The 24107-nt window shown below is 40.5% G+C and overlaps 1 protein-coding gene across 2 annotated transcripts in view; it reads left to right on the top strand.

The window, feature by feature from the left end:
• The window catches only part of LOC101850930 (NF-X1-type zinc finger protein NFXL1), a 36225-nt gene extending 13003 nt beyond the window's left edge, over positions 1-23222 (top strand). For both annotated transcript variants that reach the window (XM_005090773.2, XM_035972148.1), the window contains exons 4-19: positions 1055-1167; positions 2200-2339; positions 3102-3280; positions 4818-4979; positions 6402-6502; positions 7262-7376; positions 9543-9658; positions 10356-10487; positions 11089-11179; positions 11712-11832; positions 12997-13156; positions 14405-14515; positions 15152-15283; positions 16391-16627; positions 17954-18136; positions 19010-23222. In XM_005090773.2, coding sequence (XP_005090830.2) covers positions 1055-1167; positions 2200-2339; positions 3102-3280; positions 4818-4979; positions 6402-6502; positions 7262-7376; positions 9543-9658; positions 10356-10487; positions 11089-11179; positions 11712-11832; positions 12997-13156; positions 14405-14515; positions 15152-15283; positions 16391-16627; positions 17954-18136; positions 19010-19243 — 2327 coding nt within the window. In that variant the 3' untranslated portion in view covers positions 19244-23222. The remainder of the gene's footprint in view (positions 1-1054; positions 1168-2199; positions 2340-3101; positions 3281-4817; positions 4980-6401; positions 6503-7261; positions 7377-9542; positions 9659-10355; positions 10488-11088; positions 11180-11711; positions 11833-12996; positions 13157-14404; positions 14516-15151; positions 15284-16390; positions 16628-17953; positions 18137-19009) is intronic.
• Positions 23223-24107: the final 885 nt, after the last annotated feature.

Below are 24107 nucleotides of genomic sequence, written 5' to 3'. Positions count from 1 at the left end.
CATGTGTTTGTTTTAACACGGTACTCGATCTTCCTCATCTGATACATTTTGTTTTATTGTCACCCTTGCGCAAAATCAGCAACGAAATAAAAATAACAAACAAAATACAAACCAACAACAACAAAAAATACAAACAATGCGGCTACATCCGATTGGGATTTCAGATGGGAATGGTCTGTTTTCTTCATCTTGATCAGTCCTGCCTAAGACGGCCACCTGTCATATACGACCACTTTTTTCCTTGACAATGGGTGGCCGTCTTACACAGGCTTGACTGTACTACCATTTCTCCTCCTACTTGAACATGAGAACATGAACATGCAGGGAAAAGAATTACTGCTTGTCCATCAAACAATAACATTTATCTGACCTGTAGAAGCATTCATTGTAATGTAAGTATTTAGATGAATGTAGGCTTCTGTATTTTTTAATTTGATCAATTATGTTTGTTACCGAGTGAAATAACTTCTTATTGTAATTGCCCCCCTGACCCCCTGCTGCTGATGCAGAATCTTCAGTAAAATCTTTCCGGATTAGTCCCCATCCCTGATGTAGGGCCTGCGCGCGTCCCGGGTAGCCCGGCTCATGCCCTTTATGTAGGACCTGCGCGCTTCCAGGGTTAAGTATACTGTTTGTTGAAGACAGAACATGGGTTGTTTGAGTGTCTTGCTGGCTGAGCATCCTTCCCTTCTCTTCAAAGATTTGTCATGAATGTCTCTTGCCTTGTTTTCTTCTCAGTACCTAGTGACTGTTATTGTGTCAATATGTTAATCTTTTACTCACTTTAAATCGCTGTTAGAAGGTTGCTTTGCTCTGTTTGATCCTACCTTACACAGAAAGCTAAAAAAATGTAGAGTTACTGATATGTATTACTCAGGGGTGGGAAGGTCTTTCTGTTGATCTGTCTCACTAACCCCCCCCTTCCCAGCAAAAAATGAACACTTTCATGTTGATGCTGCTTCTCTTTCCCCCAACTTCATGTTTTACATTTTGTGTTCTTCATCCACTAACTAGGAAATGTTTTGATTTACTGGTCTGTACATTGTTCTTCTAGACAGTGGTGACCACGACGATGTGAACTCGGCCCAGGAGAAGCTGCTTCACTCTTTCCGCTCTGGTACCTCGGCTTGCCTGGTGTGCATTGAAACCATCAAGAAAGATGAACCTGTGAGTTAATGTTCTCTTGTCTCATCTCTTTGCAGCAGCAGAATTTGCCTTGTGTTTAGTTTTAGTTAAACATTTTCGGACACTTGCGATACAATCAGGTCATATACGTGCAGAAGATTTGAAGTATTATTTGAGAGTAACATACAAAGAAAAGGAAAAGAGGTAAGGACGATAGATGTTTGATAAGAAAGGAGGAAAGGTAAGGACGATAGGTGCTTCATAAGAAAAGAGGAGAGAAAAGACAATAGATGTCTGATAACAAAGAAGGAACAAATCACAATTCATGGATTGTTGGCGGATGTTGTAAAAGATTAAATAGAGTAGCCTACTTGAATGTTATTTTAGGTAAAATAATGTTATAACTGTCATATTGCAATTGTATATTTCTTCAGTGTTTTTGTTTTGGCAGCACTAGTAGTCCATGAGCAGGGGATGTTAAATAGCGCCTCTGCTAGGTCCCACCTCTTTCCTTTCCCTCTTGTGTTTCTGTTTATGTCTTATGTTTTCCCTGCTTTAAGTAATCATTATTTTGTCAATATGCTTCTTTGTACGTAAATGCAAATTAATCAATTGCATAAATGTGATATTAGTAGTGTGTGCTATGTTTCTGTTTTCGACATATACAAATATGTGATTTAGTCAGAAGTTGTGATGTATAAATTGTAATTGGAATAGCATCTGTTTCCTTTTCTGTTTCTCTTCTTCTATTTTGAATTTACCTTATACACTAAATGACTGGTTGGTTGGCGGGTGCTCTGGTGTGGTTTGCTCCTTCTTTTCTATCAAACATCTATCGTCCTTATTTCTCTTCCTTCTTTTCATTTTTCATTACTCCTTTGTAACACTTCTCTAATCTTCGGCCCATATATGACCTATTTGTATTACAATTGCCGTAAAACTCTTATGAAAACAAAAACTTTCCCTGCGCTAGATGATTGTTATTGTGTTGATGTGCTTGTTATCTCCGCTCAAGCAGTCACTCCCAACGACTGATTCGCTATCATCGTCTGTAAACCCACAAACTTTCATCAGATCTGGAGTTGCGTCGGCTGCTACTGCATGTTCCACATCCCGTGCATCCAGAAGTGGGTGAGAGAAGGCGTGTACCAGAAGCAGTACAGCTCAGGGGAGTTCAGCAGTGATAAACCCACTGATCACATTCCGTGGTTCTGGTGAGTAATTGTCTCATGTTCCGTTCTCTGGGCAACTTGCTGTGCTTTTACTTGATAATAATTATAATAGTAATATGAAAAATAAGAATGATAATAACTATACTATAAATGATAATAGTAATTATAATGATAATATTTATAATGATAATAATGACAATAGAAATAATAATAGCAATAATAATAGTAATAATAGGGGTAATAATGATAATAATAACAATAGTAATAATAATGATAATATGAAAAATAATGATAATAATAATAGTAATAATAATAATAATAATAAATGCATTTATATAGCGCATATCCATGCTCTACAACATGCTCTATACGCTTTACAACTATAATTACCCCAGCAGACCCTAGAACACTCAGAAACATTTTTTGCTTTCCGGAAATCATGCAGTGCAAGCTGCGGGTGGTACCCGTTCAAACACTAATAAACTGACAGGACCATTCAATGTCTTTAGGTGGGAAAATCTTGTAAAGTACCTTTCCCAAGGACGCAAAATTGGGTCCTTGGCAGGATTTGAACTCAGTACAATATGGTTGACGTGCGCTCTGGTGTGGTTTATCCCTCTTTTTCTATATAAAACATCAATTGTCATCCTCTCTCCTCCTTTTTCCCTTTGTATGTTACTCTCTAGTAGTAGTAGTAACGCTTCTAATCTTCAGCACTTACATAACCTATTTATGTTGCAAATGCTGAAAAAACTCTTACAAAAAAAACCCCTTACTAAACTGGATTCTCTGACTTTCCTCTAGTCCCAAGTGCCGCCATGAGTACTCCCAGAGCGAATGCCCGTCCCAGTACTACTGTTTTTGTGGCAAGCAGCGAGACCCAAAGTTTGACCCCTGGCTGGTGCCCCACTCTTGTGGCAATGTTTGTGGGCGTCAGCTGAAGCCAAATTGCGGGCACACGTGCCTCTTGTTGTGTCATCCAGGTAATACCCGAGCTTTATCCCTTACTGCACCGGGCTAGTTTTTAGCCCTCACTTCCCTCTGGCCCAGGTAGTACTGGATTCCTCGATGGACGGCTCAGGGCCCTCCAATACTGATTTTGTCTGCATTTTTTGTGGGTTTTTTTGCAGACTTAAAAAGAATTTCTATGCTACCTTTGTTTAAAGTTTTAGAAGATAACATCATGTGGAATATTTTTCAGAGACAATTGGATGGATCACGGTAAAAAAAAAAATGTGACCAGGTTTGAGGTGGCTTGTACTCTGTGAAGGAAATGTATACTCGCCTGCGGCTGTAAGTGTTTAATACCAAAGTAACCATGGATGGGTATACTCATCTTCCGGCTGTGCTCTTTCAAGACCGAGAATGAAAACACTCACAAAAACACTGGCTTTGAGTAAGGCTTTTAAACATACTTTTCCCAACTTTTCATATTTAATCTTTGTTAAAAAAACAACATTTGAGAAACAAACACAAACGTATTGTTTGATCGTTTGCAAAGTACTTATATGTTACAATTAAAGGTATCCAATATCTTGCTGATGGAATCACTTTTTCTAAAAAAAAATATTGTTGGCAGGTATGGTTCCGACTGATGTGTCAACCACAGGATGACCGGTTACTAATATGCTAGTCTTTCTTTGAATATCACAGTTTTGGAGGTGGATGGCTGGCGGGTGCTCTAGTGGGGTTTGCTCCTTCTTCCCCATCAGTTTTCTATTGTCCTTTTATCTCTCTTCCTTCTTTTCTTTGTATGTTACTTCCTAGTAACACCTCTAAACTTCAGCACTTGTATGACCTGTTTATGTTGAAAAAGAGCTGTTGAACTCTTACCGAAACTAAATTAAGCTTAGGATGATGTGGACCAACACTGACAGCTCTGTACTGTTTTTCAGTGTTCACTGTGTTTCAGTCACTACTTTTATAGCTTGGTCATTTATTTTCTTCCATTATTTCTTTTCCGAGATGTTTTGATCCGTGATGATGATGGGTCTGTTTTTTTCCTAATTAATATTGTTAGTTTTTTCTGGTTCATAATATGAGTTCTTAATTGGTCCTTTGAATCTGTTGTACACCAGATTTCTCTCGGAGGATGGTTGGAGGGTACTATTTCTCTTTCATTCTCTCTGTTGTTTCTATATCTCCATCTTGAGTTTTTTCTGGCACTTAATAAAATTTACTGTATCTATGCACTTCTGTTAACTGAAATGAACAAAGAAACAGGTTTCTCACGACACACATGTTCCTAAATATCGATGATGTCTGGCAGTAATGGGCCAACTCCAAAACATTCTGAAACCTGATAAAAAAAAACAACATGTTGTCAACAAATAGAAATGCTTGAAATATTTACCTGAATTTTTGTATTGAAGGGGTCTACAGTTTTTAGACTTTCACGTCTAATTGGCGTCATACCTAACACCATCAATGTTATATCAATGTCAAAACAAGGGAAAAATCGAATGACCTGTCGTGTGTGATGACGCAGAACTTACACCAATGTCCCGTGTGTTTGTTCAGGTCCCTGTCCCCCTTGCCCCGTGATGGGGAAGACGAAGTGCTACTGTGGCAAGTCGAGCCCGCGAGCGACGCGCTGTAGTGCCAGGGAGTGGGCATGTGGCAAGGTGTGTGGCCGAACCTTGTCGTGTCGACAACACACGTGCCCGGAGAAATGTCATGCAGGTAATAAAGATTGCTGACTGTGATTGTGTCTCCTACTCCATTGTCTCATGTTATTTGGGTTCTGTTTCCCCTCTTGCTTGTGGGTGGTTGGCAGGTGCCCTGGTGTGGATGGTTGGAGGGTGCCTCTGGCTGGTTCTACTTCTTTTCTTTTCCTCTGTTGTTTCTGTCTGTCTGTATGTCTGACTTTTTCCGTGGAACTAAATGCCCAGTGTTGTGTCGATGTGCTTCTCTTTACCCAAACATACAACCAAACAAACTGACAAGTAGTTCTTGTGTGGTTTGCTCATTGTTTCTTATCAAACATCTGTCGTCCTTATCTCTCCTTCTTTTTTTGCGTTCGTTACTCTCATGTAACTCCTCTAATCTACAGCCCCTTTATAACGTTATTGTGTTGTAAGTGCCTTAGGTTACATAAAGTCTTACTAAAACTAGAACAATCTCTCTTGCTAATAAGTAGGTAGATGTAAGTGTTTTTATGCCTCTATTGAAACAGTTTAGATAATTTAGGAGGCTGGCTGCTTCGTCCCTGCCTGCCAAAATGTCAGCTCGAAACAAGGAGGGTGCAGCATCCCAGTAGCCAGACAGAGATACTTTGATTAAAAAACAAAACCTCGTCACTCAGGAATTGAACTCGCGTCTTCTGCATAGACATAATGAAAAGTGCAATCATTTCACCACAGAGCCAGTCTTGTTTCACTGATTGTTCTGCTTAAATGTTAGCTTTTGAAGGTAAAACGTGGGCGGTTCACGGGTGTTCTGTTGTGGTTTGTTCCTTCTTTTTTATCAAACGTTTATCGTCCTAATCTCTCCTCCTTCTTTTTTGTGTTTGTTACTCTCTTGTAACACTTTTAATCTTTGGCACTTACATGATCTTATTGTGTCGCAGGTGCTGTAAAACTCTTTATTAAAAACAGAAGGTAGAACACTTCCCTCACCATCACCACTTTACCTCAAAGGATGTGTCGCTGGGTTGTGTAAATGTTCATATCATTGTTGGACTATTTCGGCCCCGTTTGGAAACTAACAGAGTTTATTGAATTTTGCTGCCATATCTTTGCTCACAAAGTTTGTTCTCAACTGGAATGATTTTGGAAAAAAACTTCACATGTGTTTTGTAGAGTTTTATAAAAGTTTCTACTTCATTCTATTTGAAAAGGAAATGCATTAGATTTTGCATCTTCTAAATGGCACAAGAGGGTGGTTGGAGGGCACCACTGGTAGGTCCTACTTCTTTATTTTCTCTCTGTTGTTTTTCTGTCTGTTTTACTGTTTGCAAGCACTAAATGACCACTATTGGGTCAATGTGCTTCTCTTTACTCAAACAAAAATAAATCGCATAAATGGAATTTTATTTGATGTGAAAGCGTCAAGCTTTTTTTCAAGCATTACTGCTTTGCCTACATCTTTGTTCTGTTCCAACAGGAGAGTGTGCACCGTGTACCAAGACAAGTTTACAAGCTTGCTGCTGTGGCAAACAGAAGTCAGAAAGGCCTTGTGATAGTGTTTCCTGGAAGTGTGATAAGGTAATATTGTCTTACTCTTACTTTTTACTTTTCGTATCCTGCAGCCATCCGAGTTCTAGCCCAGCAATATAGTCAAAATTGTCAAAGGCAGCTATCCTTTGTCGGGAAAAAATTGGTTGTTTTAGAAAGGTGGATGTCTTGGACAGTGTCGTTATAATATATTTTAAGAAAAAACCCTAGGGAAGAAATGGGAACCAGTTGTTTGTGCAGGTGATTATCTTAACAATTGTACCTACATTATGTACTTTTTCCTAGCTTTTTCAACATGAAGGATTTAAATTTGAACACAATATTTCGTGAACTTAACCAACCAATACCACAGATTAAGAAATTGCCATAAAAAAAAAGGATTAACAATTTTTGGGCTTAGTACATTGTAACTGCTGGCGGTCGATTTGTTTCTGTTTGCCATTTTGTGTTCATTTCACTGTTATTGTGTTTGTTTTTTCAGTACATTTAGCATCCTTCTGCTTTTATTGGTACTTTCCTGATGGTGTGATAATTCAACTTTTTTATATGTATTTGTGGGCATTGTCATTTAGTGGCTCTGGTGAAGTCTTCTCCATCTACTTCTTTTAGAGCAGGTGGTTGGAGGGCGCCACTGCTAAGTCCTACGTCTTTTCTGTCTGTCTGTCTGTCTGTCTGTCTGTCTGTCTGTCTGTCTTGCCTTTTTCCCCGCATGAAATGACTTATCGTGTCAATTTGATTTTTCTTTACGCTCAAACAAATAAACCTCTCATGTGACTACTTTGTGATCAGGTGTGCGGCAAAACTCTGTCATGTGGGAATCACGTGTGTGAGGAGGTGTGCCACTCCGGTCGCTGTGGGGAATGCCCTCGCTCTGGAAGGAGGAAATGCCCTTGTGGAAAAACAGGTTGGTGTTTGATGAAGACGTACTAGTAGCTGGCTATCATGCTTTCTGGCATGTTTTATCGTCTGAATTGTTATTTTTTTGTGTTGTGTACAAATGAACGGGAAGAATAGAAGGACCAGATGCTATCATGCTTTGTGGTATGTTTTGTCATCTGAATTATTTTTGTTGTTGTGTTGTACCAATGAACTGGAAGAATAAAGGGCAAATGAGACTAAGAATAAATTAATAAAGAACTTAAACGGATGGGTGACAGGAAAAGACCCTTAAATAGCTTCCTAAGGGTGATCCTATACAATGACCGAATGAAGCTTATGGTTGTTTCAAGAGAACTTTGAACCCGAATTCTTTGGAACACAAGTCCATGCATAGGATGGCTTTTCTATCAAAACTGATAAGTCCTTGTCCAGTCTTTGTATTTGAAGTAAGAGAAGTGCTTCGCTTCGACACAATAACAGTCGTTTAGTGCAGAGGAAACAGACAGACAGATAGACAGAAGACAGACAGACAAAAAGAAAAGAAAGAAAGGAAAGAAGATAACTTTACTGGCAGAATTTATCATGGTTGTCTGCCTCTATTACATTTTTGAGTTTCAGTTACCATAATATGAACTGTTTGACAACAAAATTTGGCAAATGCCATTTTCGAAGTTTGTTCGAAACTAGTATCTAGAGAGGTGAGGCACATTTCAGAGTCAATCTCATTTTCTATAAAACACGATTTTTTCCTCTTTAAAGTAAAGAACTACCGAAGGTGACACTTTTTTTTGACAAGCAGTGACATACCCTCTGCGCTTCAATCTAGTTCATTCCCTAAGTCGGGTGGCCCTGCTTGTGGTCGATGGAAATTTGTCAGCAGCTTTTTCCCATTCTTTATTATTGTAATGTTAATATGTCGCGTTTAGTCAAAAATGTGTGGTGGTTTCTTCAATTTAACTGATTCCATCCATGATTTTTTCTGGCTGTGGACAGAATTATTTTTCCCTTTTCAGTTTTAGACCTGGGATGCATCTATTTAATGCATTACTGTGAAGCTCTAAGTTACTCTAATAGGTATTGTCATTTACCAAAGTGATGGGAATCAATAGAGGAATCTGTTTATATCAATAACAATGACCTATAATCTGTTTGTATTGTATTTTCCGTCAGATAAGAACGAATGAGGAAAAAAAAATTGCACAACACCTCTTCGAAAATTTCGACTTACCGCATTTTCTCAGCTCTACAAATCCATAGGAATCAAAACAAAATTGAAGCGTTATCACCCTAGCACACATTTATGCAAGAATTTCACAAATTTAGTTGAATATCTTTCTTTGAAGGGCTTTTTTCTTATACCGGGCTCTGTGTTATTTACCCTTATATCTAGCCAACACAGCGACTACAAAACTACAATTTTTGCAAGAATTTCGCCGAGTTTTGATCGATATTGGCGCTCAGAGATTGAGGTCAGGTTTGTTTACAAGTTCTACTTCCTTTCGACAACGTAAAAAGTAGGAACTGTGTTAAAAAGTACACATCTGTTTCGGATTTCGCTCGAATTTTGTTTGCCGCTCACAGCGGTCGAATGGATGCAGCAGAAAAACTCAGAGCCGCTGTCAGCGGCCGAATGGACGGAATCAGTCAAAGGATAATCATCCATACTAATTTTATAGTGTAACGAATATACCACTGAGCCTTCTTACATCATGTTTAATCTAAAAACAAGGTTGCTCAAGTTATTCAGTAAATGGGTGAAGAACAAATCATTTTTCTCAAAATCGGGAAATATGAATCTATCTCGTTTTGTTGCGGAACTGTTCATATTCGAAAGACTTTCTAATTTGTCGGTCTCCATCATTTCACAGAGTTTATCACAGAGATTCAGCTACAGTGTTTGTCTGTCTCTACTACTCCACAGTTTCAGTTTCAACGTTTGTCTGTCTCTGTTACTCCATAGTTTCAGTTACAAAGTTTGTCTGTCTCAACTATCCTCGGACTGTCAGTTATAACATTTGTCTCTGTTACTTTACAGAGTTTCTGTTACAATGTTTGTCTGTCTCTGCTACTCCCTCAGAGTTTCAGTTTCAATGTCTGTCTGTCTCTGTTACTCTACAGAATTTCAGTTGCAATGTTCGTCTGTCTCTACCACTCCACAGCTTCAATTACGTTTGTCTCTGTTACTCCACAGAGTTTCAGTTGCCGTGTACAGAAGACATTCCCACCTGTGGTGACACATGTTCTAAACCTCTCACCTGTGGGGCACACACTTGTACGCAACGGTGCCATTTGGGAGAATGTGGACAGGTAAGTTTTCCCTGCCTGCTTTTAGTGGTCTGCCAGTGTAGTATAGTCGACTTTTTTTCCCCTGAAAAGATTGTTTACTTGTTAGTCTTACTTTTTTGTGTTTTTTGTATCCTTCTTTTGTTTCTGTTTGTCTTTCTGGTTCCCCCCCCCCCCCCAGCAATAAATAATTGTCAGTTTGTCAGTGTATGAAGACTTACTTCTTTTCTGTCCCTTTGTTGTTTCTGTTGGTATTTCTGTTTTTTTTCCCCCCTGCACTAGATGAACGTTACTGTGTCAGTGTATGAAAACATACTTCTTTTGTGTCTCTGTTGTTTCTGTCTGTCTTTCTGGCTTTTTTCCTAGCACTAATTGACCATTAGTTTGTAAATGTAGGAAAACTAAAACAAAGAGGCAAAGCATTCCAGTAGTTTCCATCTCTACTCTGCCGTAAGCTGACAAAACGCCTTTTTTAGAATTCACAGCAGTTACGAGACAAAGAGTTTTCTGAAATTTGGATTCTAAGTTATTCAAAAACTAGTCACAGTTTCACTTTGATTTTTTCACACTAGTAGGGTTACTGATCAGGCTTTCTATTTAGCAAATTCAAATTTTTGGCGCCAAAATGAAAAAAGACGTTTTGTCAGCTTACGGCAGCACTGTCCTAGCTCTTGCGGTTTGTGCAGTGTCTGGTAATTGACTCCCAATGCTCTGTTCTCAGTGCATGCAGATGGCTGTGAAGAAATGTCGCTGTGGCCAGAGGCAGAAAGAGATTCCATGTTACAAGGAGTTCCAGTGTGATAAAAAATGTAGCAACATGAGGAACTGTGGGGTCCACAAGTGTAATAGAAAGGTGAGCTCTACTGTAGAAGAAGCGTACCTGAGAAGGATTTTACGATCTCAGTGGCATGATATACCAATAGCATAGCTGCTAACCAGTACGTAAAAAGTGTATCACGACGTGGTGATATCAGGTGCTAGTCAGTTTTTAGGCATGTGGAATTCTTGGTATCATCTGAGAGCTTATTTCTTTGCCTTGCTTTTGATGAAAAAAGTACCTTTCAATCTTGGATAGAAGTCAAGATATTTGCGATTTGGGGGGGGGGGGGGGGGGTTAGGTGTTTGTGTGTAGCCTGGTTTCAGAGATGAATTTAGAGAGAAAATGGCCTTCGAAGTTTGGTATCTTGAATGTCTTGAAAGTCCTTGAAAAATGAAAATGTACATATTATTTTGTTCCGTGTATCAAAGTTTTTCAGTAAAATTCACACTTACCTTATCAGAGCTTATCTTATCTTATCTCTCTTTGTATGTCAATCTCTCAGAATACCTCTAAATCTTAAGCACTTATGTAAGCTATTTGTGTTGCAAGTACTGTAAAACTTACAAAAATTTACCAGAAAAAATGTTTGACCATTGTTCTCCTCCCTCCCCAAATCCCTGTCCCTCCTGTTAAGTGCTGTGATGGAGGTTGCCCCAGTTGTGAGCAGATCTGTGGGAAGACGTTACGCTGTCGCAACCACAAGTGTGCCAGTCGCTGCCATAAAGGTGAGTCAGGGGGGCTTTCGTGGCCTAGAGGTTAAGGTGTTGGCCTCTTATTCAAAGGTCCCATGTTCGAATCTGGGTAGCGACTGAAAAATTTTCTTCTCTAAAATTGTCTCCTTTCACCTCCTTTCTCCTCCTTTCCTGCTCTCTAGCAATATTCTGTCGTCTGCTTTCGCTTGTGATGAGTCTCGGATTTCACCACCATGACACTCATATTATCTTAGTCTTTTCTTATTACCTGTCAGTTCAAGTTCTCTCTACAAAGTAGCTTATTCTTGGTCTACATCTGCCTCTTTTCCAGCTATATATATATTTTTTTAGGGTTGTTTTTTTTTTCTTTTCTTTTTTTTTTTCTCTCTACTCTCTCCCCATATCGTCTGATTTATGAGGCAGAATGCAGTCGATGCCACCTTTGCCTGTCTCTGGCCACCTCCTCCAATCTTTGCACATCTAGGCCAGGGGGGTTAAACCTCATCTCTTACTGACGACTACATAATGACTGTCTAATTTAATGTCTCCTTTTTCCCTGTTTCAGGGCCGTGCTATCCCTGTCCCCTCACGGTGGATATTTCCTGCTTCTGCAAGAAGACGAAAATCTCCGTGCCTTGCGGCAGGGAGAGGGAGACAAAGCCGCCAAAGTGCAAGTTGCCTTGCCTGTAAGTTGTCATAGGCTCCTGTTGTTTGTCATAATAATAATGATATAATGATAATAATTTTTAAAAAAATATAATAATAATAAAAATGAAAATAATAATAATTATGTCAAATGTATAGTTAGGGTTTGTACGGCTTATTAGTATGAAATGGTAAAAGACATGTTTCATTTAAAGAAAATGAAAATCTAAAAATTTGACCCCTGTGTCAATTTTCGGCAGACACCTACATTAGTTGACTGAGAGAAGTAAATCGTTTTGTCAGCACAATGCATGCTGTACATTTTTCAAGAAATGCATGCAAAATTCTGCACACCTAAGCAAAATGCATATTTTAAAGTAATACGTGTCAAATTTTTCAACAATGTTATATTCAATTGGAATAATAACTCCTTTAATACGATTTCTGCCATTTGTGATGGAAAGGTCTTGGCGCTCTGCAATACTCGGGTAGACCCGAGACAATAGCCTCACACTGCCTGCTGTCAATTTGTAGTTATTTAGATTCCTTACATGTGTCTAGATCTAGTGACACTCTTTTTGTGTCCCGAGCTTGTTGTTGCTTTCTTGTTTTCCTGTGCTCTCATGTGACAACTTTGTGGTGCTAAGTGGGTGGTGTTAGAGGTAGGCCCTATTTCAGTTTTCCTTCCATTTTTTTTCTTAGTTCATCTGTCTTACCTTTTCCCTGCACGACAAGTGACTGTTATTGTGTGGATTTGTGTCTCTGTGCTATTCTGTCCCCGTCCCCCCCCCCCCTAAAAAACCCAAACAACCCCCAAAACAACAAAACAAAAACAACCCCCCAACCCCCTCCCCCAAAAAACAAAAACAACCATAAAACCATTAAAAAAACAAAACAAACAAATAAACAGCATACAAACAAATATGTGAAGGTTATGAGTTTATCTTCATTGTGTTAACTTGTTCTCTTTTAAGGATAATAGTGATGATAATATTATATATTACTAATTGTATGAACATAGTACACATCCATGCTCTACAGCATGCTTTATGATGCACTTTACAACCAATGCCTCGGAACCACAATTCCTTTCTCTATAAACGCATAGGGCTTCATGTTGTGCAGGAATTTGCGCTATACAAATGCTATCTGTTATTATTATTATTATTCTTATGATTTTTATTTTTATCATTCTCTGTGCCCAGGGCTCCCAGCGAATGCCACCACCCGGCCCGGCAGAAACATCGATGTCACTTTGGCGAGTGCCCACCCTGCAGTTTTGTGTGTGGGCAGAGGCTGAAGGGTTGTGAGCACAGCTGTCCCCTCAAATGTCACGATGCTGTGAAGACAAGATTTGAAGAAAAGGTAATTTATTTGACTATTTGAAGGTAAATCTATTTTATAAAGCTTTGAGAACTAGGATTGAAGACAAGGAGACCTATATTCCATGCTTTAAAGACAAGTATTGAAGACAGTGTAGTATGAGGTATTTATGATGCTGTTGAGACCAGAATAAAAGACAAGGTGACATATTTAGCAAATGCCTCAGGCAGAACACAAGGCTCTGGTTTCCTTTCAAGGTGAAATTGATTTTTTATTACAAAGGTTACAGTTTTGTCTCTGGCTAAACATGACTGCGTTAGGAATGATTGAGTGAATGGAGAACTCTTTCAATTTAGAAGTGGATGGTGCCTTCAGCTTAATCGATCTATCATTGCCAAGTGCCAGATCACAGCCTGGACAGCTGGTGAAATAGTATGAGGATGTTTATGACTGTGACTTTCATCTTTGACCTCCCTTCTATTATGATTTTCCACTTCTGCTCCCGTAGATTTGTCATCTTTTGTGTCGCCTGTGACAGACGACATCAAATCTCCTCCACTCCTCTCGGCTCTCTGCTTTCTCCAGTGTGTCCCGCAGCTCCATGGCTGTCCATTCTCGGATGTTGTCATCCCATCTCTTCTTCTGTCTACCTCTCCTTCGTTCTCCCTGCACAGCACTTTGAAGAATGGTTTAAACAAAGCCGGAAAAACGGGTGACAGGGCCGTACCATTTCAGCTTACGTTGCTTGACCAATGATTGAAGATCGGTGTAAGAGACCCATTACATTATAATCTATGTTGTTAAATATCTGGCTATTGGGCTCGTGCTCATTTGTGCTGCGCTTATAATTTTTTTTTTTAAAGTACATTTTCCACTGATATATTAGCAGTTGCTGTATTTTTTATTTTCTTGGAGAAATGAATTTTCTTTTTTGTGTTTTTTATGTACTTGAATCCTTAGAAAGTGGGTAGTTGGGGGATGCCTCAAGTAGATCCTACTTTTTTTCTTTCCCTCTGTTGTTTCTCTTTGTCTTGTTTATTTCCCCAGTTCTAAAGAACTGCCAAAATATGGATGGGCTTTTTTCTCAAACCAAACTTCAGGCGGTTGGAGAGCGCCACTAGAAGTTCCTAGTCCTACTTCTGTTCTATTCCTCTGTTGTTTCTATCTGTCTGTCTTGGTTTTTCACAACACTATATAACCTCTTCACTCAAACAAAATACAGTCTATCAAACCAAACTAAACTATAAGTGGAGAATTTTAACATTACACTATTCTTTTGTATCTGTTTAGGCTGAGAAGGGATTTCCATGGGAGACGACCAAGGTACGGATTGAGAAAGTGGCTAAGCCTTGCCCCCCTTGTCAGGTTCCTATACCCACACAGTGCCTCGGGAGGCATGAGGTTTGTACCCTCTCGTTTTTAGTCAGATACCCAAAAGGTGGGTGATTGAAGGATACTGCCCATAACTTTTCCTCTGTTGTTTGTTACCCTCTGTCTTGCTTTTCCCCAGCAAGAAATAACAGTCATTGTGATGTGTTTCTCTTTACTCAAATTTGAGCAAGCTAAAAAATAGTTAAGTTTTGATAAGTGGTAGTTACCATATGCTTTTTGTCAGAGAGATGATGGAGGAGGGAGGGGGAAAGCAAGAGAGCAGGATGGAGGGAGGTAGGATACAATGGCTCTTTGCCATGGTAAGTCTTTTAGGTAGAGTTAGAGTTTTTATGGTAGGGTTACTGTTTTTAAGGTAAGGTATGGTTGGCTAAAAAAATTTTAGGTAGAGGTAGAGTCTTCTTGGTTGGGTTCAAGTCTTTTGAGCAGGGTTCAAGCCATTTAGGCCGGTAAAGTTAAGTTTTTTAAAGAAAGATTTAAAGTCTTTTCGGTTAAGGTAATGTCTTTAGGGCAGGGTTAAAGATGTTCATGTTAAGGTGAAATCTTTTAGGTATAGGGGTTTAGCCTTTAAGCTGGGGTTAAGTCTTTTTGCTCAAGGATACTGGTTGTGGCCTCCACCCATAGATTTACCTGACTGCATGTCCACAGACGAGCGACATACCATGCCACCGCGTGAAGCCATACTCGTGCGGGCGTGTCTGCGGCAGGAAACTGGCTTGTGGGAACCATGTTTGTCAGCAGGATTGCCACACAGTGACTGGCGCCCCGAGTGTTCATGAGGTACGTCGTGGTTTCGTTTCTGCAAGATTTTTATGTAGGCACTTGCAACGCAAATATGTCATATAAGGGCCGAAGATTCGAGGTTTTACTTGGGAATAGCATGAAACAAAAAGAAGGAGAGTTGAGGACGACAGATATTTGATAGGAAAAGAGGAGCACACCACAAGAGAGCACCTGTTAACCACCCTTGAGTTATGGTATGCCTCAGAGCAAGAATGCATCCCTTCACTGAATGACCATTGTGTTGACATGCTTCTCTTTGTTGAAAGGTGCTACTGGTCCCTCCTTTTTTCATTCCCACTAGGTGACTGGTACTGGAAGTGATAACTAAATAAGTCCTGGTGCAAGAATATGTTTCTAGCATGTTTTTCCTTGAAATACTGAATGTTGAGGGGCTATTTTTGAAAAAAAGTATTATTTTTAAATGATACTTTATTTGAAAAGATGAGCCATGAGAAAAGACGAGGACAGTAAAGTGGGTTTTATTTTTTTTAACAGCAGCGAAGCAGAGAAATAAATGGTGCACCCTGGCTGCCAATGTCTCTTTCAGACCTGATGTTTTAAGAAGATTTTGTTTTACTCATGCACAGTTCAGCTTGCTTGTGGTGTAGTTAACCGTTGATGACCCACACCAAGATTTGCTGTTCTGTGTTACATACATTTCAGTCTGGTTGACTCTGTGAAAGTTATTTCTTTCACGACTCTGTCTTGTTTTTCAGAATGCAAAGTTTTTTTGGTTGTGGGTGGTTGGCAGATGCTCTGTTGTGGTTTTCTCCTTCTTTCCTATGAAACATCTGTTGTCCTTATCTCTCCTCCTTTTGTGGGTTTGCTACTCTGTTGTAACACCTATAATCTTCGACACTTTTATGACTTTATTATAATGCAAGTGTGGTAAAACTCTTATTAAGACTAAAACTAAACCTGTTCTTCTTGTGGGTGGTTGGCGAGTGCTCTAGTATGTTTTGCAACGTCTTTCCTATCCAACACTTATCGTCCTCCTCCAGTTCTCTTTTTTTTTGTTTTTCTTGGTTTGCATGTTACTCTCTTGTAACACCCTTAAGTGATTTTCCCCATTGTCCCCCACCCCACCTCTTTCTCTGTGACCAGGCTGGCGCTGAGTGTCCCCCCTGTGATCTGGGTTGTGAAGCCAAGCGCCCCAAAGGCTGCAACCACGCGTGCGTCAAGCCATGCCACTCCGCGCCGTGCCCACCCTGCCTCATCATGGTGCGCATGCGCTGCCACTGCCAGACGCTGGTCAAGCACATCGAGTGCAACAAGTGGCTGGCTGCGTCGACCCAGCTGCAGGACACCCTCAAGTCATGCGGCCAGCCTTGTCCTAAGGAGGTAGGCAAAATTTTGGCAGATGTATTGTTTTGTTCGTTCTGTCTTATTGTAATTTGAAAGAATGTAGTTTCTTCTGGAAGAATTTAGTTTCTCCTGAAATAAGTTGTGTGAAAGAATTTCTTTTTTCTAAATTATGTTGTGTGAAAGAATATTTTTTTTCCTGAATTAAGTTGTGTGAAAGAATATATTTCCTTTTGAATTATGTTCTGTGATGTGAAAGAATATATTTTTTAAATTTTTGTCTGAATTTGGTAGTGTGAAAGAATATAATTCCTTTTGAATTATGTTCTGTGAAAGAGTATATTTTTTTCTGAATTAAGTTATGTGAAAGACTAAAGTTTAAAAAGAATTAAGTTGTGTGAAAGAAAATCATTCCTTTTGAATTAAGTTGTGTGAAAAACTATACTTACTTCCAAATAAGTTGTGTGAAAGAATAGTTTAAAAATAATAAATTGTGCGGAAAAATTTAGTTCCTTCTAAATTAAGTTGTATGAAAAAATACAATTTTATCTGAATTAAGTTGTGTGAAGGAATATAGTTCCTTCTGAAACAAGTTGTGTGAAAAAAAAGAATAGTTTCCTTTGAATTATGTTGTGTGTGTCAGAGAATCAAGAAGGAGTATATTGAACAAGATTGAAGAAATTGCATTTTTCTGAATACAGTCAGATGCGGAAAAAATGATTTGAGAAAAATGGTCCGCTAAAAAAAATTGTCCTGCAAGAGGAAGGGAGCACAGGTCGTATTGATGTTTTTAACTGTTGTTGGGGGGTGGGGGGGTGGGGGGTGGGGGGGAAATGATATTTGAACGACGCCACTGGTAGGTCATATTTCTTTTCTGTCCGTCTTTTCTTTCTGTCTGTTTGTCTTGCTTTTTCCCTGTACTGAACAACCATTATCGAGTGGATATGCAGCATGTCTTTATTCAAACATACAATTAAGTGTTGTCTTGCCTGTTTTTCTTATGGATAATTGGCTGGTGCTCATTTGTGGTTTGCCCCTTCTTTTCTATCAAACATCTATTGTCCTTATGTCTTCTCTTTAAAAAAAATGTTTCTCTCTTGTAACACTTTTAATCTTTGGTACTTCTGTCACTTCATTGTTTTGCAAGTGCTGTAAAGCTCTTTCTAAAAAAGGAAAACTATTACTGCTCCTTTTTTTGTATGTTACTCTCTTGTACACCCCTATCTTCATCACTGATGACCTATCTGTGTTGCAAGTGCTGTAAAACTCTTAATAAAACAAAAAAAACCTAGCAAAACACAACTGTTCTCCTTGCTCTGAATAACTAGTATTTGTGTTTACGTATGAACCTGTTCCCACGTACAGATGGCATGTGGGCATCCGTGTGGCCAGGTCTGCCACTCTGGCGTCTGCCCCAACGTGGACAAGTGCGAGAAGAAGGTGACGCTGCGCTGCAAGTGTCGGAGAATCAAGAAGGAAATGGTGTGCAGACAGAAGGCAACGGCCGTGAAGCCCGTCTGTGATGAGAACTGTAAATCTAATAAGAAGGTTAGTGTTGCCACGCAAGTTTTTCTTTTTTATTGTAACGACATCAGTGTTTCATTGCCTTACTTAAGTCTGTGAAAATAAGTCATCACACGTTACTGTTTGGTAATGACCTCACTGTTCTGAGATGGGCTTTTTCGCTCCTCTTTCTTTTACACCGATGTTGCATGCAGTTCTGATATCGCGTAGTGCAAACTCCCGTCCAGGGCAGTGCTAACGACTGAAGCTGTCTTTAGGCCATTCCCAAAGGGGGATATTAACATGTTCTTATGCACAGTAAAATTGTAAATGGGCCGATTTATCAATGTCATGCTCATACTGTGCAGGAGCAATGTAGAGGTAACTGCTGCTTTTTCTTTCCTCATCCTTACTATCATCATTTTCCCTCTACTTCTTTTGTATGTTTGTCACTCTCTTGTGAACTGCTATTTCTGAGGTGCCTTGAAAGTCAAAGCTGACTTTGTGCTGTTGAGGCTAGAGAGGGGAACAGAGTAAGCCTGATTCCCCGTTTGGATTTCTTTTGACATCCACCCCTTGGAGCTCATATGACCTTGTGCAGTTGCAAGCATTGTAAAACCTTACTAAAACAAACAAAGCACAGTGCAAAACTGGCTTCATGTAAATGTTTAATGTGTTGATTTTGAACTGTAATCCATGATCTGAATCCAAACTACAGGACTTAATTTTTTTGGTGTACACTTGCTTTTGATGTAAAATGATGATGAAAGCACAACAAAAAAGAGTAGGAGAAAAAGAGGAAGATCAGATTTTTTTTGTATGTTTGTTTTTAACTATATGTAAAGGCACAAAGATAAAAGCAGGAAAAGCATTAAATATATATGCTTCTTTTTTATTTTTTGTTTGTTTCTACTATAGAACGATGACGAAAGCACAAAGAAAAAAGAGGAGGAGGAAAAGAGAAAGCAGGAGGCAGAGCTTGAGGAGTACGAGCGCATGATGAAGGGACGCAAAAAGAAGCCGAGGAAGCAGAGGGAGGAGATTGTGGAGGAATCGTTCTTACAGAAGTACAAGCTGTATATGGTGGCCTTCATGGTCTGTGCTCTGGCCCTGGTTGTGGGGGCCGTCGTGATCATGCAGGTTGAGTCGTAATGTGAGTGATTGTCTTATGACGGACAGGGTGAATTTTAATAATTTTGTGATCTAGTTGTTTTTAGTGCATTTGGGACGACACTTTTCTGTAAAATTTCAGAAATTGCCCATTGTCTTTGGTAGTTAGATGTTTTTGTTTTACGTTGCTTGCGATGTAGTAAGTTTTGGGAACCTCACTAGGTCAAGATGGTGACTTCACAGCTTGTTAAAACAACAGGGGAAGGGGGGAGGGCACCAGTCATAATTTTCCATTTTCCTCCTTGCCTGTCTTGATCAGTTGTTTGGCTTGGCCCATCATATATGTAGAGATTATCTTTGACAAAGAGGACTGGAGTTACATATTGATGACACCTTAAGGGGAGACACTACTTTGAGACCCATTTTAAAGACATGAGCATAAAGGGCTGTTATAAACATTTCATTGAGTTGATTATGAGGATATTGTTGAATTGCAATAAAGATATAGTGATTCTAACACAATCTGAGCGAGGAGCGGCATGGACTTAAGGGGTTCGGACCCCAAAACAGAACTCAATTTTACCACTATCCTCTGTTGTATCTTTTTAAAATAAAAATTGGTGTAAGTACTTTATATTGTTGAATGTTCCCACAAAAGGATTTTACAATAGATCCAATATTGTGCTGTGCAGGCTTTAGGAGATATGTACACATTTGGACCGGCTGACATAATCTGCAATTTCAAAAAATTTCTTTGATCACTGAGCTATAGCTTAGGGACTAATAGGTTTATTGCAAAATCCTTCTAAGTGAACAGAGGTGAGGTATTTGGCAACACTCCTGCCAAGTTTCAAAGAGATCTAACTGATGGTTGTTGAGAAATAGTGTACTTTGGAAATCCTCCCCCTTAGAATTTTACATTCTGAGAAAATGAAGAAAATGTAACAAAATTAGTAATCCTGAAAAAACCTACACATACAGATATTGGAACCAAGCACAAAAGTCAAGACTACTAGTTTGAGGATTATATTGAGGTAAAATTAGTACAGACAACATCCAATTTCTCAGTAAAACATCCATTTATGAGAACTCATCGAGTCGAAAAATATAATCCAACAATCCAGCGTTGGAGTTCACAATAATCCCGAGTCAAAACCCACCAGCAGCATACTGTTCTCCTCCTCCTGCCCTCACAAGCTCTTGCTCCTCACAAAGTTGGGCTGCCCTCCTCATTTCTCGTCTCCTCTTATTAACATTATCACACGCCTTTTCCGCTTTCCTCTTTCGAACACCGTCCCTTTTGTCACCGTACTTCTTGGTGGGACAGCCGATGCTGAGTCTCAGGTCCTGGAGAATTTGATGAGTTGCTCTCGCCCCTTGATTGAACTCACTGACGCCGACTGCCACTGCCACCCCCAGTCTCTTTCTAGTTACAAACACATGCTTTGGGCAGCGTGCCCATATCACTAAGTGGATACTTTAGTTTGTGTTTTCCTGTCAATGCACTGTGAAAGCGGCTCGTTGTCAGTCAATCGCTCATATACCGAAAGCATGTGCTGTGTCACGAAGTCACTCAGGTACGTTGTCATGTGCTTTTCATGGTCCGGTGCAGGCAAACCTCTCGATATAGCCCTTTTATAAAAATACCAGGACTCTGCTCCCTCTGGACAGTCTTCGTGCTACAGCTTTTCATTAGTTGACAAGCAGTGCCTGAACAACGCCCAGATAGCTTTTTTCATTTCAGGAACACTCTGGTGTGCCCTGATAGCTCTAGTATAATACTTTTGCAATTTTGCAATCTTAACCTGCATAAGTTTCCCCTTCCCATGCCCGCCTAAAGTAACTTTTACCTTTTTTTTTGTCCTCCACCAACTTTCTCAAACCTGTCCCTAACTTTTTGCAACGTGATTTACACACTCCCTCTTCTCTACTACAATCTCATAGGGTTTTGAGTCATTGATCTGCTTGATCGTATTACTGTCCCCGTCACACACAACACTTCTATATCTAAAACCAGTCTTCTCCTCCGACCTCCCCCACATCATCACTGCTGCCTTCTGTTCCATGCTGCCAGAGGATCCAGTATGGTTTTTATCACACTCTGCAGCATGAGATGCCAAGAAATTTTCCAACGCCTCCCCTGACAAGTTTGCCATAGTTGTCTTGCACCTGTGACAGTACTTACTGAGGACTTGGAAGTCCACCACCGGCCCAGTCCTGTTTTCAATGACGCAGCCAACGTCAGAATTAGATGTGTGGCCGCGGGTGTGCCAGCTTCCGTCATACGAGAAGTCGATGTTGATGACTTCCTCTCCTGCTCGTTCTGGATACGCCTGGCGAATAATGTCTCCTGCCTCCTTCAACACTGTTGAAACAGTGCCTCTGGTGGCTTCCCCTGCAGCTTTCTGATGGCTCAAGAATGTTTTTTGATGAATGACTGGCATGTCCATCACCTCACAAAACTTGGACAAGCCAGCCCATCCACTCCCACTAGTAACAGCAGAAGCAACTGCCTGGCGGTTGACTGAAAACACCGCACCACATTTGTTTGACGTATAGGTGGAGGTGATAGATTCTGCACAGACAGTGCATGTCACATCCTAGTGGATGGACAGGCCGAATGTCTTCTTGGCGCCAGTTGATAAGGTCAGGGTTGGTTTCTGACACTGTGGGCACAAGAGACCGTCGAACAGCGACTGCAGGGTGTCGAGCTGAACTATTGTTGACCCAGATGGAGCAACTGCGGAAGCGGGTAACCCCTCGTTGTAGGCTAGCTTACGAGTCGATGCAGACAATGCGGTCGACTCAACAGATGTACTTGACTGGGGTGTAGATACAGGTGTAGCCACTGCTGATGACTCAGCCGATGTCGAAGGAACCCTCTGATCCTGCTCCTTTTTGCTAAGCTTTGCGGCCCGTGCCTTCTCCAGTGCTGCTTTCCTTTTTTTCGAGGAGATGCTTCGTCTGCCCTCGGTCTTACTATGTGCCTTTGTAGCAGGCATGATTCAGAAACTGCAGGAAGATACATATATAAAGAGAAATGTCAACAGGCTATCAATACCATTACACATTCATCTAAAAAGAAAAAGCTGAATGAGTTCAACTTCTAATCGCAAGATGTCTTGATGTTAACATTCAGGAATATCATTCACAAACCTACCCACTTGATAAACCTTACCCCCAGCATTTAGTTGGAATAAAGTGAGCCTCTTTCCAGTGTGTATCAATGTGGAACTCTTTCCCAAAAATCACCAGTGCCAACAACTAACAACACCACAATCAAACATCATTATTGTAAGATTTTCATTTCGTAACCAAAATGTGATATTTATAGATCTAGTAATAGCATTAATCTATTTTTATTTTTATTATCTGATTTTCACTATGTCCCAAATTTTAGGTTGCAAAGAATATGCACACACACAAAATTTCAGGACCTAAAAGTCCTTTCGTAATGAGCATGTTTCTGTAGCTCCGTGTTTGCTATGATGGGCCCACGGTATTTAGGTGCGTGGAGACATGGTTTATCCATTCCTCCTTGATGACAGGATGATCAGCTCTGTGTGGATCCAGAGCTGTGATGGAGCTGAAGGTCTTCACGTTCCTGTCACCTATGAGGACTGTGTATCTCAAGCCGAGCTCCAGTGACCGTTGCCACAACACCTTTGCTGCTTCGGTTTCCGTGCCTCCTGAAGTGCAGGTGTAGTTCCTCTGGCTGGAGGGCTTATGGAGTTGGTACCACTGAGCGTCCTCCCCACGGTCCGTAGCTTTTTGGCCTGTAGTAGCACACAACTAAAGTAGACAAGAGCAATTGGAGCATTATACAATTATTTACCGTAGTCTCTTTATCAGGGACATTTTTGGAAAATACATCAGTTGAGAAAAAAAACCTATTATTATTTTGATACGTATAAATGTTGCTTTTGAACAAAATGAAAAATAAGATGAGAGCAGGAGAGAAATGACGTAACTAATAGTCCTATCCAGCTTCTGCCTAACACCTGGTGAGAAAACACAAAAATATAGAAGACTGGTAACATTACAATTACAGTACTCAAGTTCAAATCTAATATTTACCTGGCAGTACAGGGACATGACATGAAAGTCGATGACTAGCCCAGTTATGACTTCTATTACAGCCGCAGAGCCCATCAATGACTTGTGCCCTCTTGCGGGATGTTCAGCACACCGCCGCTGTCTATCACTGAGGGATCATAGCTGTTGTAGAAATCCATAACAGCCGTCGGGCCCATCCCAGGATTGACAGTGGAACAACTAGCACTTTGCTGGCAATCGAGTCTGCATGGCTCTGGTATGTCCTTCGATGCATGCTGGGCATGCCCATACACTATGACATCTTTGTCAGTTCAGAGTGTCCAACACCTACACAGAGACCAACAGCGATGCGAGCGCCGTAAAACTCTTACTTAAACAACACAGACCAGCAGCGACTTTCCCCCTGTTGACCTCCAGTGCCTTGTCCATGCATGTTTGCTGTGATCTCAGCCCGTCACTGGCTACTGTCCCACACGAAGGACAGACCACCCTCAAAAACACTGCTGTATGCCCTGGACTGAGAACTATCCGTCTCAAGTCGCGATCCCGACGACAGGCTTGTCGAGCAGAGAACATTCTGAAAGAGCCAAGCTATAGTGTTGAAGTCCACGTGGGTGGTTGGCAGAGTCCCGGATGACTCGCACGGCTTCACTGGTGTGGCTTGAGACAGCTTCCGCCTCGATCCTGATGGCAGTGCTGGTGAAGGGGGGGGGGGGCGACATCTGTTGGAAGGTTGGGATTCACGTCAGGGGTCGAGGGAACCCGTTGTTCAGCGGGTAGATTGTTGGCAGGCATTGTAAAGTGCTGCTCCACAATGTGTTTCAAAGGCTCCCTGTGGCTCGTAGAGAGC

Source organism: Aplysia californica, unplaced genomic scaffold, assembly GCF_000002075.1.
Source record: "Aplysia californica isolate F4 #8 unplaced genomic scaffold, AplCal3.0 scaffold00021, whole genome shotgun sequence".
In the NCBI taxonomy this organism is placed as follows: domain Eukaryota; kingdom Metazoa; phylum Mollusca; class Gastropoda; order Aplysiida; family Aplysiidae; genus Aplysia; species Aplysia californica.
Note: the sequence above shows the minus strand (reverse complement) of the source record. Positions and strands in the feature narration are given on the sequence as shown.